The 17,765-nt window shown below is 39.1% G+C and overlaps 1 protein-coding gene across 4 annotated transcripts in view; it reads right to left on the reverse strand.

The window, feature by feature from the left end:
* TCEA1 (transcription elongation factor A1) overlaps nt 1-17,765 on the reverse strand; it is a 42,451-nt gene that overhangs the window by 11,319 nt on the left and 13,367 nt on the right. For all 4 annotated transcript variants that reach the window (XM_089517308.1, XM_089517306.1, XM_089517307.1 and 1 more), the window contains 6 exons: nt 17,365-17,452; nt 13,827-13,975; nt 10,416-10,472; nt 9,185-9,339; nt 5,209-5,355; nt 457-528 (listed from right to left, as the gene is read on the reverse strand). In XM_089517308.1, the coding sequence (XP_089373434.1) occupies nt 457-528; nt 5,209-5,355; nt 9,185-9,339; nt 10,416-10,472; nt 13,827-13,975; nt 17,365-17,452 (668 nt within the window). The remainder of the gene's footprint in view (nt 1-456; nt 529-5,208; nt 5,356-9,184; nt 9,340-10,415; nt 10,473-13,826; nt 13,976-17,364; nt 17,453-17,765) is intronic.

The following is a 17,765-nucleotide window of genomic DNA, read 5'->3' on the forward strand; positions in this document are numbered from 1 at the left end:
TTGAGAGCAAGTTTATCTGTTCATATAATGGACATTTTTGTTATTTTCTCAATTTTAATGTTTCCTTTGCAGATGTGCTATTTCATGTAATAATCCCTTTCCACTACTGGATTAGACCTAGAATTTATCTAATTCAGCACCTTTTTCCCAACTGAGGCTAACTAAATGCTTCTAGAAAAGTCACAAGCAGAGAATGAAGTCATAACATTTCCCCTCTTGCTTTCCCTCCCTGCTCAATCAATCAACAATATCTGGTCATATCCAAACAACAATATTTGATTTCTCAATAGTCTGGCATTCCAATCTTCACCTCTTTTTAGATATAGGCTACAACACACCCAGTTCCTAAATAATCATACCTGGAAAAATACATTAATAAAACAAACAATATAGCTGATGCCATTGCGTTAGAAAGTAGTCTGCTATACAGAATATAAACAATACTAGTCCTTTTACCTTCCATCTGTTTCCACATTCATTACATACAACAAATGTTGTCATGGGTTCATCAGCACTTCGAGTCTGAACCTAAAGAAAACAAGGAGGAAGCAAATGTATTTGGTTAATATTATAGTACACAATTGGTCAAAGCAAGATTTTGCATTCCTGACAGACTGGAATCCTCTGGTGCAAGGCTTACTGTATTCACAACAGTTAAATTTGCTATATGTTCTTAATACTATAGACAAAGCAAAATCAGAAATTGCCCAACATATTAAAGACATCGATCTCCAAAATCATAAAAGTCAGATAGCTTCATACTTTATATGTAAAGAAAACAATGGAGTATTCACCCTTGCTAATTATCTTGAAAATCTGGGTATACCTAAATTAAGAAGAGCTTTCATTTTAGCCAGACTGAACATCTTTCCTTCTAATGTATGTACATGGTAAATACAAAAAGATTACATACTCAAACGGGCTTTGCCCTTGAGGCTCTGACATGTCCTTCTTTATTGCTCTTTTTATAAAGACATCAGAGCCTCATTAATAACTCCTCTTATTCAAAAAATTCCAGGTAGACAGAATAAATTGTATGTAGAATATCTCCTTTCAAACTTAAACGGGCACATAACTGGAAAAATGGCCAGATTCTGTGCAGCTGCTATTGTTTGTCACAGAGTGTATTGAAATAATTATCAATTATTGGTTTTCTTTCTCCCTCTACTCCCTATTATAGTGGATGAAGTGCTGATATATTACATTTGGCCGATTTCCTTTTATTTTGGGTATTATACAGATTAAGCAGGTAGATGCAGAAGAGTTAAGAGTGGAAGTATTTAAACAGATTATAGGCTAATAATATCGTCACTGTGAAGCAGCTTTTCAGGGTTTTTTTGAGTAAAGTTAATAAAGGCCTTTGAGGTAGCTTTTAGTTGTGCGGACCAATGTCCTAAACCATGAATGGATAGCACTCCTATTTTAAAACATGTATTTTATTGGTTGTCCTGTAATATATGTTCTTTTTTTGCCTTTTAATTTAATACAGGTAATTTTTGTAAATCAATCTATTTATTTATGTTTACTATGCTGGCTATGTGCCGTAATCAATCAATCAATCAATACTATATACCAAATCTAATTTTTAGCTCAGTATTAAAGTTCAGTATTAAAGCTTTTATCTTGCCCACAAAAGGTTTTCGGAACCTTGTCAGCTGTGCCAGCCTAATGGTGACATGCCCTCCCCTTGTAGACCTCACTGATACCAATGCTAGCTTCATTCCAGTACACATACACAGCAAACCTTTGGGACCTTATTGATGTTTTTTGAAATATTTATGCATATAATTTTAAATTGTTTTAAACTTCTTAAATTGGTTTTATTTACACACTGTCCTAAGGTCCTATAATATAGAACAGGATTGTAATTGATTGATTGATTGACTGTTATAATATTTGCATATTTGGTACCACCATCAACTGACTTGGATGGTGTTGCCTTGATTATCCCTGCACTTCAAAAAATGGAGAACACTGGTATGCTTCTACACTTTGAGGAATTCTTCTTCTCTGGGAATTCTCAGATTATAGAGAAATTCTGATATCACATCAGCAAGTTTCACATTTAGTATTCTTAGGGCTCATTCCCACTTGGACTTTGAATCGATTTCCGATTCGGCTTCGCTGCGTGTTGGAAATCAATTCCAAAAGGTCCCTTGTTCACACTATGAAAGCAGATCTTGTCCTTACCCCAGTGTAATTGCTTTTTTGCCACGTTTGTTGTCCCCACAAGTAGTGCCACTTCAAAATGCATGTCAATCATAAGTGACATAAGGAGGAGGAGGAGGACGACGAGGACGGGGCTGTGCAAGGCAAGGCTTGGAAGGAACAAAAAGAGGACCAGGACGGGGCTGTGCATGGCAAGGTTTGGAGGGAGCAAAAATCGATTAGTTGGTCTAGCAACTACCTGCCTTTGCAAGTAGTTGCAAAATCAATGAATCAATTTTTTTCTTTATTTAAAACAAACAAAAACCATGCACCCATAGGTCACACCAACAAATAAAAAGGCAGCAGTGTGTGTGTGAAATCTCCCAAAAACTAAGAGGGATGGTAAACACCCCTCTGCCATTAGTTCCTTCCCTTCAATCTGTCATTCCCACTTGTGGAACACTCTTCAGAATTGATTCTTCTGAAAAGAACCACTTTGAAACTACTAGCAGGAAAGCCCATTTTTTTTTGGTGTTTGCCCCGCTTTATCATCACTGAAATCAATCGAATAAGGATCAGAATCGATTTCAAATAGGAATGAGTGTCTTATACCTCAATCTGCGATTCGCTGCAAATTGCAATGGGAATGAGCCCTATGATGCACTTCACCTGGCCCTGAAGACTTGAACTAGTTTTTATTATCCAAATGTTCCCACATCACCTCTTAATTTTTTTCTGTTTTTATCTGGTTGGGAATGAAGTATTGGTACTACAATTGGTAATTCTACTAAAGTGTAGAAAACAATCAACAAAACTGTGAATATCCCTCACGTTGTCATTCCAGAGACAGTTTCTTGGCTACAGAGGTTTCTTGGCAATATTTATTCAGAAGAGGTGTGTCACTGCCTTTCTAAAAGGCTGAAAGAGTATGACTTGCCCAAGGTCATCTAGTGAGTTTCCATGGTGAACAGGCATTCAAACCCTGATTTCCTAGAGTCCTAGTCCAGTTCCCAAATCACTACACCATGCTAGCTGTTTCTTTCATAAATTTTGCCATAGAATGAGCAATGCTTTCTCAGCCTTAATTCTTGGCTGCTTCCATCTGAACTGTTCATAAACACAGTAATTTATTCATACTATTTGATTTACATGTCATTTGTATGATTTTCTTTTGTGAGCCTATATAATTTTAGATCCTAAACAATGGGTATGATGGTTAAAGGTGTCATAAACTCTGAGTTTAAAACCGGCTCTCAACTTTAAGTAGTCACTTTGCTACTCTTCCAAATATGTAGCTGCACAGAGATCATGAAGAAGAAAAGCAGGGTGCTTATCTGTAATTGTAGCTGTTCAAGTAGTAATCTCTGAAGTCAGCCAACCTATACCTTCCCGGCTACACACCTGACATTTGACTTCTGACTGTTTGAAACTAAGGAGAGTGCTGTGGTTCCCTCTAGGAGCCAAATAGTATACACAAAGGTATACAATTCAAAAGCAGGGCTGCTGCTCTTCTGAGCTTTAGGGGTTTTTCCCAAAGTGTGTTCTGCACAGATACATATAATATATGACCCAAGAAACTTTAAAAAAAAAACCCTCTACATTTTGTAAATGTATATGCATTTATGGTCCCTCAATCAAAATGTCCAGACTTTGTCTTTACTATTCCAGTAAGCTTTCTTCCTGCTTTCCATATCATGAACATCAATATATGCTTTTTAAAAATAGTTTATTTACATTTTGCTCATACTGTTATTGATCCAGCAGATCAGAGCAATCTGTTGCCCATCAGCTGCTGTTGGTTTGCAATTCCTATCCTATCTCATCACAGTTATGCTTAGCTAGGACTGACGACAGCTGCTACACATCATCTAGCAACAACAGTAGCAATAGTGTTTACATTTCTATACCACTTCATAGTGAACTCAGCATTATCTAACCAGTTTACAATCTATAACTGTGATGACTGGTCCTCCAGTCACCTGAGGCTTCTCCTGAACTACAAAGGGTTAATCTGGGAGGAGGTACATGCTAATGAGAGATGACATCACATGCTAATGAGCTGTGGCATCATAGCTGATGCAAGGTCTAACTGACCAAACAGATAGTAGGACCGCGAGATTCAAGAACTTTCTATGGAAAATCTTTTAAAAGGCTTGTGCAGCCATGCGGTTCTTTGTCTCTCCCTTGATCCTCTCCTGAGGGGAGAACCAGATGATGTCTCTTTGAGTCTGGGGGACACAGACTCAGGGGAATGCAGGTCGAGCTGCAAGGGGCCCTCCCTGCATCCTGGAACTCAAAAGGACTATAAATCCCATCTTCCGTGAGTAGTTAGGAATGTGGTAGCTAGTGCGTTTAGGCCTTTTGTTATTTTCAACATTGGCTTGTGTGGAATGAACTCTATAACTATGTTCTTTGGACCTGCAAGGCAAGGGGGCTTTGCAAGAGTGATATAAATTCTTTCTATCCTATTCTATCCCTTTTCAAAATAAACTTCTTTCTTAAAAAGCATCTGCTGTCTCTCTGCTCCTGTACACGCGCCTTAACTCGGCTACTGATTGCTCTGGGTTAGCAAGAAAGGAAACTAGATCTCTCTCTCTATTCCTCACAAGTCCCAGTGTGTGTGGGGAAGGGGTAGCTGTGGAGCTACTATAAAAATATAATTATAGTTCATTCACTGGGTGGTGGCAGCGAAAAGTACTTTTTGTAAAGGGATCCCCTGAGAGTAATAGTCATGCACAGGGCTTTACCCTCAGGGATCATCACAATAACAAACTGGGTACTCATTTTACCGACCAATGAAAGGATGGAAGGCTGAGTCAACCCTGGAGCCCTGGGTTCAAACTCACAACATTGTGGCTGCAGTACTTGCATTTAACCACTGTGCCACCAGCGAGCTACAAGTTGTCTAGTTCTGCAACAGGTAAAAGAAATACCCACTATATTCAAAATAAATTAATTTAGCAAATAATGGTGTTATGGAATCATTTACAAATACGTTAGAAAAAGTTTATAAAAAACATGTACTATGATTAAGTGTAGGGGGAACATTATATGATATACCTGGGTGTAAGTACAATTCTTCTTTTTACATTTACCACATGTAAACAGATCAGTTTGGGTTCCTCCTGTTTTAGCCATTTGATGCTCCCTTATAGCTTCTTTGGTAAGATTTTTTCTCATCTCTTTCAGTTCATCACTTGCCATCTCCTGTGGTGAGAGAAAGCAATGACCATATTGACTTTCACTATTTTCAATCTGTTTACAACTTTCAAGTTAGTTTAAGGGCTACCTGTTACTAACAGCTTACACCAACTCTATGCAATATAGCAGAAAAAATGTGTCAATTTATTAAACCAGATTGCAGCTTTAGATTATTGATATACTTTTTATTTTTCCTCCTGGAAACCTAAAAAATACTAATTTCCTTATACATTCACCCCTCCATATTTTCTGGGGTTAGGGGCAAATAAGAAAAACACTATGTGTTTACCTGAGAAAACACCTCTCTAGGAATCTCTAGATCCTCCAGTGCAACTCTGTGGTCAACATTTGCCAGACATTAACCATAGAAGTATGCTGGAGGAGCTACGTATGGCTAGTGGAATGTTCTCTCTAGGAATCTCTAGGCCCTTCAGTACGACTTTTGGTTAAAGTTGACCACACAGTTGCGCTGGAGGACCTAGATATTCCTAGAGAGAACATATTAACAAAATCCGCAAATAATCAAATCTGCAAAAGTCAAAGACACAAATGTTATCCAGTACCTTCTTTGCCCAAACAGTTCCTTTTCTCTCCTGCCCTCCTCTGTGTATCCCATCCCTGATGCTTCCCTCCTTGACTCCCCTGAACACTCCACCATTTGTCAGCTCATTAAAGGTACTATTCGCTGGAAGGCACAAAGTGGAAGTGAGGAGAGAAGAGAGCAAGGGGAGAAGCCTTTATATTAGTAGATTGTCTCTCGTATCAGTGAATACACAAAGAAAAGCAATAAAGTACAATTCTCTGGGTGAGACTTTTCAGTATACCAACAATGAATGGAATCTAGACAATTTGATTCATGAACTGGATCTAGGTATCATGATGTTAACAGGATGCCATCAGATTTAGTTATCTGTTAATATAAGTTAATATAAGTCATGTAAAATCAGCTCAGAAAGCACCATGCTCTTTCTAAAAATAGGTACCCTTTCAATGTAAGCTGCAGACAACCATGAGAGTGGAGCAGTTTCTGAGACCACCAAAAACTTTTCTCAATCCACTTCCACATCACAGTAGCAAGATATTTCATCTTTATGATTTTGGAATCTTAAAGAACATCTATGAGCATAGGAAGCTGCCTTCTTTCAAATTAGATAACTAATCTTGCATAGACTTTGGGGCTTAGCAGATGGGCCAGGAAATCATGGGCTCACCCAGAATGAATTGGTCCCCGGCCTGGTTTGGGAACAGGAGGGTGTTTACATACTATGCACCCCTTATGTTACTCTCCTGTTGCTGCTACTGAAAAGACCCCCCCCCCCCCCCCAAACTGCTGCATTTGATGTGGACACAGGTTGCTTGGCTGCATCCACATGACCAGACATCCCATTTCCACATGACCAGGCATCCTTTTTTATTATAATAATTTTTATTACTTTAAAACATCCTAAAAATGTAACTTTACAACACAATATTGTTGATGGCATTAATAACTGAGCACAATGAAACCAGAGATTTGCAAATAACACCAATAATTTAAATATATGCAGTATTCAATTACTTCCTTAGTATTTTGACTTCTGTACACTGTTATTCAGGCTGAACTTTCAGAAGTAGTCTATATTCAAATTTTTCTCCAAGTGATATATTTCTAATATAATCTTTCTCACTTCTGTTATCATGACATATATATTTATAGGTAAAAGGTAAAGGTTGTCTCTTGACACGAATGTCTAGTTGTAATTGGCTGTAGGGGGCGGTGCTCATCTCCATGTTTAAGCCAAAGAGCTACCATTGTCCGAGGACTGCACTGGTGGTCATGTGGCCATCATGACTGCACCAAATGCTTTTACCTTCCCATTGAGAAGTGGCACCTATCTATCTACTTGCATTTGCATGCTTTTGAAGTGCTAGGTTGACAGAAGCAGGGACTAGTGACAGGAGTTCACTCCATCATGCAGCACTCGGGCCTTGAACTGCCAACTTTCTGGTCTTCTGATCATCATAATTGGCACGTTAACCATTAAGCCACTGCATCCCAGGTATATATAAATATATATATTTATATCGACTGATATATTCTCTAATCAATTGCTTTATGCATTTAAGTATACACCTTCAATCAACAAAAAATTATACCTGTATAGTTGCCCTTATCCTGCTTTAAAAATTTAATTAATGGCTCCCAATTTTTATTAAACTCTTCCATTGATTTCTTTTTAATTAAATAAGACAATCTGCCCATCTTCATCAAATCATATAGTTTTAAAAATCATAAGTCAATACTAGGTGATTCATTACTTTTTTAAACGGAAGCATACTCATCATAGCTAAAGTATAGGGTGTTAAATACCATCTAAATTGCATTTTTAACAAATGTTCCTTCAATCCATAATTTATAGAGTAATTTTTTCCCATCCCCCCCCCACCACTGAGCCAATTGAATATTTTTGGCCAAAATCTTGTGCCCATCTAACCTTTATTGTTTCCTGTTCAAGGTCTTGTTTCAGTAGTAATTGGTACAGTCTAGAAATGTCACATTTATTTTCTTCTTCAATTATTTTCTCAAAGTCATTTTCAGCTTTCCCTATGCCTGTCAACTTCATATCCTGGTTAAATCTTTCTTTTAAGCATCTATATAAAAACCAACTACAACTATAACCCTCTTCCAATAATTCAGCTTCCATTTTCAGTTTTCTTTGATTTCCTTCGATTTTAGTAATATTTGCTTATGTAAGTAAGCCACCTTTCACAAGGTAGTTTTTTTTTCATTTTTAAACAAAGCTTCATTAATCAGCAGCCACAAGGGTATCTTAGTACACCAACTATTTTTCACTTTCAACCAAATTCTGGTAACAATTTCCTTATAAAATGATTATTAAAGTCCTTATTAATTCTCACTTTATTGTAAAACATATAACCATGAAGACCATATAAAAGACCAGCACTTTCCAGATTAATTGTCTTGTTCTTTTTTAGGGTATAAGATATGAATCTCCGGCATGCCCCCTCTGAACACCCTTTACCAAGGATGTATTTTGGGTCACTCTGGTATCTCTCTGGTGACCTCATCACCGCACTGCCCAATAATTCCCCCGACCTGTTCTGTCAGAGGCTTCTCTATGAGGTGCCATTTCCAACCAGAAGCATGACCAGGCATCCTGTCAGACATGGCGATGAGAGTCTTTTCAGTAGTGGCAATGGGCAATGGGAGAGTAAGGTAAGGGGCACACAGGGCCATTTAATCTGTCAGAGTTTGCCAGTTTTTGAGAAACTACATAGCAAACCATGGGTCAATTTGACCTGCATTAAGATCTGTTTACCCTGAGATGAGGATCCAAACAAGACAACATGAGGCTAGGGGAACACCGGCCTTTTGGCCTGTTCTGACAGCTCCATTGTCTACAATGACTGAAACTCATCACCAGAGTTTCAGACTAGAGTCTTTATTAGTCCTTTCTGAAAATGCCTAGGATAGAAATCAGGAACATCTGCAAAAAGTCTGCAAAATATAGACCCTACCTTGGCTATGGAGACTTAAAAGATGTAAACTGTAACTTCCTTACATAGATGAGATTAAACATCCCAAAAGGAATTAAAAACCTGCATAAAAATCCTTTTACATTAATATCTTACAAAAGACAACAGAAAGAATTGATGTATTAAGTAACATATAAAAATGTTTGCCAAATCTTAAAATGAAGGGAAGATGATTCTAGCATTTCTGTTAACTCCTAGCATTATAGCATGCAAAATTATTTGTTTCTAAGATACCCAGCTCTTACTAAGATGAACAGCATGTGAGAACAGGAAACATGAAGCTGAGTGAATTACTTACCTCTGCTGTCATTTTTGCAAACCTGTCAGGAGGTATATTTCCACATAAAACATTTTTCCTTAGATTAGGATTTTTTGTGTCCTTAAGGTTTGCTATCCTGCTGCGCACCCTGTTTTTATATTTCATGTCTGTGTTTTTTAGTTCTTGGAATATAGGTGTTTATGAGTTAAGAACAGCAATATCAGCAGTATAGAACAATAGCAATATCAGCATGATTCTGTTACAAACATTTCGCCAAAATTAGCCCTACAACTCACATCAATTCCTTTCTTCAATCTGTTTGAAGAGACTTGAAAATTAAAAATATAAATGTTACTGACTGGCAGAGAAATACAGGATTCCTCCCCCACTACAGACCCTATATCCCAACTAGGATGGTGAGGAGCACTAAAAGGTGAAGCATCATTATCTCCGATAACAGGTGGATTTATTTTGGATAATGTACCATATGAAAAGATTTGGCTATCATTTGGAGAGACCCTTCCAAGTGGAGGCTGAGTCCTTTTCTTCATACTAAGAGGCAGGAACTCCAAAGAAGAAATGAGAAATATGCAGCTGGGAGGGCAGTTTAGAAACCTGAATCATCCAGCCTGTATGGTTGGCCCCAGAAGATAGGGACGCGTGTGTTCAGAATGGCTCCCAGGACTAGAATAGTTCCTTACGAATGCATCTTAAACAGGATTTCAGGGTTCAAGTGCAACTATCTTGAATCCATGGCTATGCCACTCAACTACTATGTTCACAAAGGAATCATAAGACACCTGCAGATTCCCAGTCCAACCTGTCAGTGTGGTTACAAGAATAAAATGGGAAAAATCCACACCATGCTGAACCACTTAAAGGAAGGTCTTGCATTTTGTTATTTTTTGAGGTGCATCAAACTATTTTGTTTGACTGCTTTAATTTCATATATTTATACTGTCAGGTACCTTAAAGGCCAGGTATTACATTGCATCATCTATATATACAACACTTAAAAAGCTAAAGAAGACAGGTCTCTCTTCCAAAGGATTTGCACTGTAAACTCTAACACAGTAGTCAAATAATGTTATCACTATTTCTATATTGCATTCAGTGTGGCATCTAAATTTTTAGGAATCACAATGACTACAATAGTCAATTAATCAATTACCATTACAGAGCTAAAGTCTGTGAAGCATAAATATTTCAAAAAGAAAATAAAAGCCTGTTAAACTATATGGCCAAATGCTGATTGGACAGGAAAGGATATCTTCTTCAATCTGAGATCCCAGCTCTTCTTCATCAGCACCAATAGCAATGTAATCATCTAGTAAAAGAAGACAGTTTGTGAGTATTAGTATTTTAATTATACCATCCGTCATCAAAACATTCTAAGATTTTACTGGAGCTTTTTGTCACCTGAACGTGGCTAATTTCCAGTACACAGTGGATTCAAGAAACACTCAAAATATAAACAACAATAATAACCTGGGTTCTTAAACTGAAAGGATTATAATACTCTGTGAATTCAGTAGAGTTAATTTCCAGGCAAGTGCCTATAAGACTGCAGCATTAACCAAAGGTTTTCATTTCCCCAGTCAGTCATGTCAGTTCTAAAAACATTAACTACGGAATCAGTGCTATATTCACTCATTGGAATATTCAATTTACGCAATTATTCAACTGCGCTTTATAATGACTCCTTAGAGAGCTATGTTTCATAAGTTACAAATTAAAGTAGAAAAACTGTAGTAGCCTAACACATTTTAACATACGTACATATATATATATGCAGCTGAGGAATGTACTCTCCTTTGTCTCTCAGCCCTCACCCAAACAATTCACAAATGGGCCTTTAAGCTGCAAGCTGCTGCCCCCATCAGTCAATTGCCTGTTCTCCCTAGTACTAGCTGCAGCTACACCCTTCAGTCATCACTGTCTCCTGGCATCTGGTATCTAAAGGTTTTATCCTACAGGGTAAAGTTCAAAATCTGCTGCAAGATGCTTTTGACATAGGTTGCTAGAACTGCCCCTGATGATGCAACAGAAATTAGTATTGTTTTGGTAAAAGAAAGTAGTATCACAGAATCATAGAGTTGGGGGAGACCACATGGGCCATCCAGTCCAACTCCCTCCCATGCAGAAAGACATAATCGAAGAACTTCTGACAGACATCCAGCCTCTGTTTAAAAACCTCCAGTGAAGGAGACTCCACCACGCTCTGAGGCAGCATATCCCACTATAAAACAGCTCTTGCCATCGGGATGTTTTTCCTGAAGTTTAGGGGGAATCTCTTTTCCAATAGCCTGAATCATTGTTCTGTGTCCTAGTCTGCAGCAGCAAAAAACATGCTTGTTCAATCATCAATATGATATCCTTTCAAATATTTAAACATGGCTATAATATAATCCCTTAACTTTCTCTTCTCCAGGTTAAACATTCCCAGCTCCCTAAGCCATGCCTCACAGGGAATGGTTTCCAGACTTTTCACCATTTTGGTCATCCTCTTCTGGACACATTCTAGCTTGTCAATATCCTTTTTGAATTGTGGTATCCAGAAGTGGACACAGTATTTCAAGTGAGGTCTGACCGAGTAGAACAGAGTGGTTCTATTGTTTCCCTCTATCTAGACACTATACTCCTATTGATGCTACCTAGAATCACATTGGCTTTTTTAGCTGCTGCATCACACAGTTGACTCATGTTCAGATTGTCGTCTACTAAAAGTCCTAGATTCCTTTCACATGTACTGTTGTCAAGCTAGGTATCACACATCCTGTATCTGTGCATTTCACTTTTTTCTGTCTAAGTGTAATACCTTACCTTCCTCCCTGTTGAAATTATTTTTTGTTAGTTTTGGTCCAAATCTTTAACCTGTTAAAGTCATTTTAAATTCTGACCCTGTCCTCTGGGGAATTAGCTACCCCTCCTAATTTGGTGTCATCTGCAAATCTGATAAGCATGCCTTCTATTTCATCATACAAGTCATTGATAAAGATGCTGAATAGCACTGGGCCCAGGAACCAGGAACCCTGTGGCACCCCAGTAGTAACTTCTTCCCAGGATGAAAAGACACCATTGGTGAACACTTCTTGAGCTTGGTCAGTCAACCAATTACAAATCCACCTACATTAGCATTGTTTAGCCCAGATTTTTCTAGCTTATCTGCAAGAATATCATGGGAGACCTTATTGAAGGCTTTACTAAAATCAAGATATGTCACATTCACTGCATTCCCTTCATCTACCAAACCTGTAACTCTATAAAAAAAAGATAAGATTAGTTTGGCATGACTTCTTTTTGAGAAATCTATGTTGATTTTTAGTGATTACAGCATGGCTTTCTAAGTGCTTACAGACTGTTTCATTATCTGCTCTGGAATCTTTCCTGGCATTGGTGTCAGGCTGACTGGCCAGTAATTGTTTGGGTCTTCATTTTTTCTGTTTTTTGAAGAAGCGGGACAACAGTTGTTTTCTTCCAGGCTGTTATGACTTCTCTTCTCAAGCTCTTAAAGATTATTGCAGTGGTTCTGAGATTACTTCTGCCAGTTCTTATAATACCCTTGGATGAATTTCAACTGGCCCTGGAGGCTTGCATTCATTTCAACTCATCCTCATCAATGTATTTTCACTTTTCATATGGCTTCATAAGTGACTTTCTAATACTCTGGTAAGATAGTCTCTTTCAATAGCAAGCTGCATATTCTTCTGTATCCACAATTTGCCATCAAAGTTCTTTTAAAAAACTTTACTGACTAGTTGATTCTCATCATCTTTGCACTCAACTCTTCAGAGGCTCTCCTTCACAATTAAAAATAAGCAAAGGAGTTACCATGTGTCTTTTCACAGTCAAGACCAAGGGAGATAATTCTTCAAAATTGTTTACAATCTTTCTGTCATCCTTTAGCAATCCTTTCATCCCTTTCTTGTCTAGTGATTTAGCAGCCCTCTGCAATGTTTTGGCTCTAAATCAGAAAACCCAATCTGTGGGCACAAAATGTCTTTTGGCTGTTGAAAATCAGTATGAGACTCAATCCATTTATTCCTTAATTCTGAATTTATAAGACTAAATGTAATTACTAGTCTCAACCGAACAACTGAACTCAATCGATGAATAGTAACTGAACTCCTGTAAAAAATTCAAACTCAATGAGTCTACTTTACTAGGGATTAACAAGTGAAGTTGGGCCACAGAGAAGAATACAGATGGAAAGAAAATTCATGTCCAGATTTAAAAAGTTTCTTTTTTTAAGTGCGTGCAAAACAATTTTGTAAGATATTTTGTAAAAGACTGTTGTTTCCTATGCAAAACCCAACAATCTTGCCACCAAAAATAAAAAATAAAAATTAGCCACATGGGTTTTTCGCACAAGATTGCCAAGGTTTCTACAAAAAACAATCTTGTACAGAATCCAATGTAGCTAACTAGAAACAGTGCTTTTTGCTCAAAAACAAAACAATAAGCAAAGTATATTTCTCTCTCACACAAAAACTACCCATGTATATTTATGCACAGAATAATTTCCTAAAACGCTTTGGGATGTATGAAATACTAGGTACGAACTGTGTAGAAATATTAGTTTTCTCTGCAGCAAGGATGAACCTGTGGAAACTATTCATCTGCACTTGTGAGGACAAAATAGTTGAATATTTATGTCCCTATTCAAGGGTGCAATGCTTACCTCCTGTTTTGAGAGCTGCTGCCAACATTTCTCTGCATTTCATTCGTACAGAATCAGATGTGCTTGGAGCTCGAGGAAAAGGAGAAATAAATGATTCTGAGCCTGCATTACTTTCTTCTTTTCTGTTGCTGGAATTGCTACTGGAACTGCTAAAAGGGCAATTAATAATTAAATAATATTAATCTCTTTTGTCCAGTTTCATTACTGATCAAGTTACAGCTCCTCTTAAAATATAATACAGTGCACCTGTGCCATATGTGTTTGCATTTTACGTGGCTTCCAGCTTACGCAGAAGCCATGCAACGAGAAAAGCAATGGCATGCACGCCCACACCATGCATGCTGCCCCAAGACGTGAGCATGTACCCCATTGTTTCCAATGGGGCACGAGCATAGGCGGATTTCCCCTTACGCGGGGGGATCCGGAACAGATCCCTCCGCGTAAGGGGAGGGCCCACTGTAGTTGATTACAGTGGTTCTGAAAGTGTGGAGTGGGACACCTCCACAGGAGCATGGGACTTGCTTGGGACAACACTTGTAGTCCAAGAACCAGTTTCCAAGAGGACCTGTCACACTGTTTCTCTTGCTTTTGTTCTCACACACTCTCTTGCAGGGATTCATTCACACTAATTCTCTGACATGCTGAACCATTTCTCTGCGAGTAATTTCTTTCAGTCTCAAAAAGTTCTACACAGGAATACTTTATGTCTTTCTGACACACACACAAGCCTCTCTCTCACACACAGGCACATACTCAGCTGCATGATTTTTCATGTTTGCTTTCTCCCTCACATCTTCTTAGCCAGTTAATTCTTACACTCTTCTCAAATCATGGTCTCTCACTCTCCCTCAGAGACACTGATTCACACACATTCTCAAACTCTACTAATCTTTCCCTTTCTCTCTCTGACAAAGATTGTGACATATGCTCTCTCACACAGTTACACACAACCCTCGGTGTGTGAGTGACTTTCTGTCATACATTAATTCTCTCTCACAAATACCCAGTAATGCTTTTTCTGACTCTCTTTCCCTCAAATATGTTCATTCACACAGTGACACACAAATTCTGTCTCTCACATACAATCAGTCACACTTTTCAGATCTTTTCTATATACTTGCATATGCACCTGTGTTAACTCACATATACACAAGAGAATGAATGTTTCTGTGTGACTGTGTGAGAGAGTAAATGAATATGTGTTTGAAAGTAAAAATAGAAAAGCATGACTCCATGAGCACTGGTGAGACAATATGTTTAATATTTACACATGTAGTGAATTAAGTATTGAATTTATTAAAAAATTATTAAATAAAACTATTCTAATCTGAACTTTGTTAGTTCCTTATAAAATGTTAAAATATGAATTTACATGAATGTGTGAACAAAAATACACACACTAAAGAAACAAAATATATGTATCCTTACACTATGTTGAGTGGGGGTAGGAGCATGACCCCCACTGTAGATGTAAAGGGGGTTGTAAGGATTAAAAGTTTGAGAACCACTGGCCTATTATATTATTATATTATGGTGTAATACGAGGGGAGGCTTGGGGTGCCCACCTTTCCACTGTCTTGCCCCATCATGTGCACTCACCCGGTAGCAAGAAGAGCTAAGATGAGAGAGCCAGCAATGCTGGCAGACTAACCCTGGGGTGTGTCAGTGAGACATTGGTGGAGAAGGGAAGGGCCAGGAGGTTGAGTGGGAGGACAACAGAAGAGGGTGGGTGAGCAAAGGAGGGAAGGAGGCAGAAGGCGCAAAAGCAGGAAAAGAGATGGGGTCAAGGATGAGAGAGAAGCGAGCGGACAAAGTAAGTGGCTGATGAGGAGGAAAGATGAGGCAGGTGGAGACCAACGGAAAGTATGGGGAAGAAATGTGGCCACAAATGGAGGGTGAACAACACAGAATGGGAGCCAGTTAGTGGATCTTTGGGAACATGTGGACAGAAGCCAGAGAGTGGAAGTCCGAGAAAAGGAGACAGGGTCAGTTGCTGAGTCCTGGGAGAGTGGCAGCAGATCATCCCTCCTCCCAGGGAGAAGGAAAGACCCGGGAGGGAGAGGCATGGAGGAGGATGAGGAGGAAAAGTGGCAGGACTCCAGTCAAGGAAAGGTTGAAGTAGAATGGAAGAGAGAACAACCTGAGAGACTGGGTGAACCTTGAAGAGATTTTGGGACAAGTTTGAGTGGGAACAGACGGAGAAAGGAGATGGTGACAACAGGGACCTGTAGAGGGAGGGGAGAAAGCAGTCCTGGAGGGGACTCTTTTTTGGTTCAACGGGACCTCAGTATTGTATAATGGGGAAGGGGATGTGATTCTCAATATCTTCATTTGTTTTTTCTTCAGTGTACTAAAGGATTCCTGCCTTGGTCCAGGCCTTGGAGGTAGAGAGGAACTGCTGGACCTCTTACCCTTGCCCTCCACCACTCCCTTCTCCTTCTGTGTCATGTCTTTTTAGATTGTAAGCCCAAGGGCAGGGAACCGTCTAATTAAAAAGACTGTATGTACAGCGCTGTGTAAATTTACAGCGCTTCATAAATAAAGGTTAATAATAATAATAATAATACATAGCAATGTGATGTGTGCGACTGGTTAAATAGAAAATTTGAGAAGGGTGGGTCTGCAAACCCCACAAGGGGTGGGGCCACATATGGTTTAATAAAAATATTAAAGGTAAACTAAGTTTTAACATAGCGTTCAAATAATCATTCCAGTCACTCACATGTTCCACTCTAAAGGCAGACTTTCATGTATCTCAGGTATCAGATACATCTGCACAATACCCTGGAATTCTAGCCTGAAATTAAGGTATTCTTTTATCAGGTACCATAATCTTACCCTCAAACATTTAGCCTAGATTAGTTGCCCTGTACAACCTGATTTTTTCCTTTACACTCGGTTTCCTTACCCTAATTTTCAGAAATGATACTTGCAATCAAAGTTAGGCCTGTTACAGACGGGCGTAAAATATGTCCTGGTGATGTACTAGGGTTAGGGAAAGTGCGTGCCTTACGCACGCACCTAACCGTAGTACATCCCCAGGACGTACAAAATGGCGGCGCCCTATACACATAGGGGCCGCCATTACAATGTCATGAGCGCGCCGCCTCCAAATGGGGTGGCGCGGACGTGATGTCTTTGCGCTGCATGAGGGCGCATAGAGCGCCCTTTCTGCAGCGCTAGGAGCTCCAAAACGGAGCTCCTTCCATGATTTGCGTGGCTGGCGCAGCCTTTAGACGGCTGCACCAGCGACGCAAGGGAGAAAGGGCCAAGTGGTCCCTTTCTCCTCCTCCACGCCGCCGTCGGGTGTCCTTGGGGCTTCAAGCCCCAAGGACACCCCTATCCAGGCTGCAGGGAAGCGTCCTTTTGCCGCTTCCCTGCGGCCTGGAAAGCAGCGGATTGGGGCCTCGGAGGCTGCTGCTCTGGCAGCTGAGGCCCCGATCCGGCGGGGAAAGGAGCACCTACAGGCCACCCCAAAGGGGTGGTCTGTAACACGCCTTGGTTCTTTTATCAAAAAGAAAAGGGACAGAAGAAATACCTTTCTTCTCTTGCTTCAGGACTGTTCTGTGATGAAGATGCTGCTTCTTTTTTCTTATCTTCAGAGTCCTTATCATTTGATGGTCCATCTGCAACATGTACATATTTTAATTATATAACCTATACAGATTCAAATCTGTTTTTAAATTTATATTACCGTAACTGCAACTACTCAGATTGCTGACATCAGCTATGATTTTCTCAGTAATTTTTCAACAATTCTCTAAGTCATGCGATATAGTATAAGGATATCAAAATGTGGGGATGAGGTAATCACACAGAAACGAATTGTATCCTTGGTAATAAACAAAGTAAAATCCAGACAGATTGTTTAATTTAGCCTTAAACAAACAAACAAAATGCTTTTAAAATCACAGAAAAAAAGGAAACAAGTACACTGTT

This window comes from Sceloporus occidentalis, unplaced genomic scaffold (genome assembly GCF_023333645.1).
Source record: "Sceloporus occidentalis isolate IW3139 unplaced genomic scaffold, rSceOcc1.0.p SCAF_3, whole genome shotgun sequence".
Taxonomy (NCBI): Eukaryota; Metazoa; Chordata; class Lepidosauria; order Squamata; family Phrynosomatidae; genus Sceloporus; species Sceloporus occidentalis.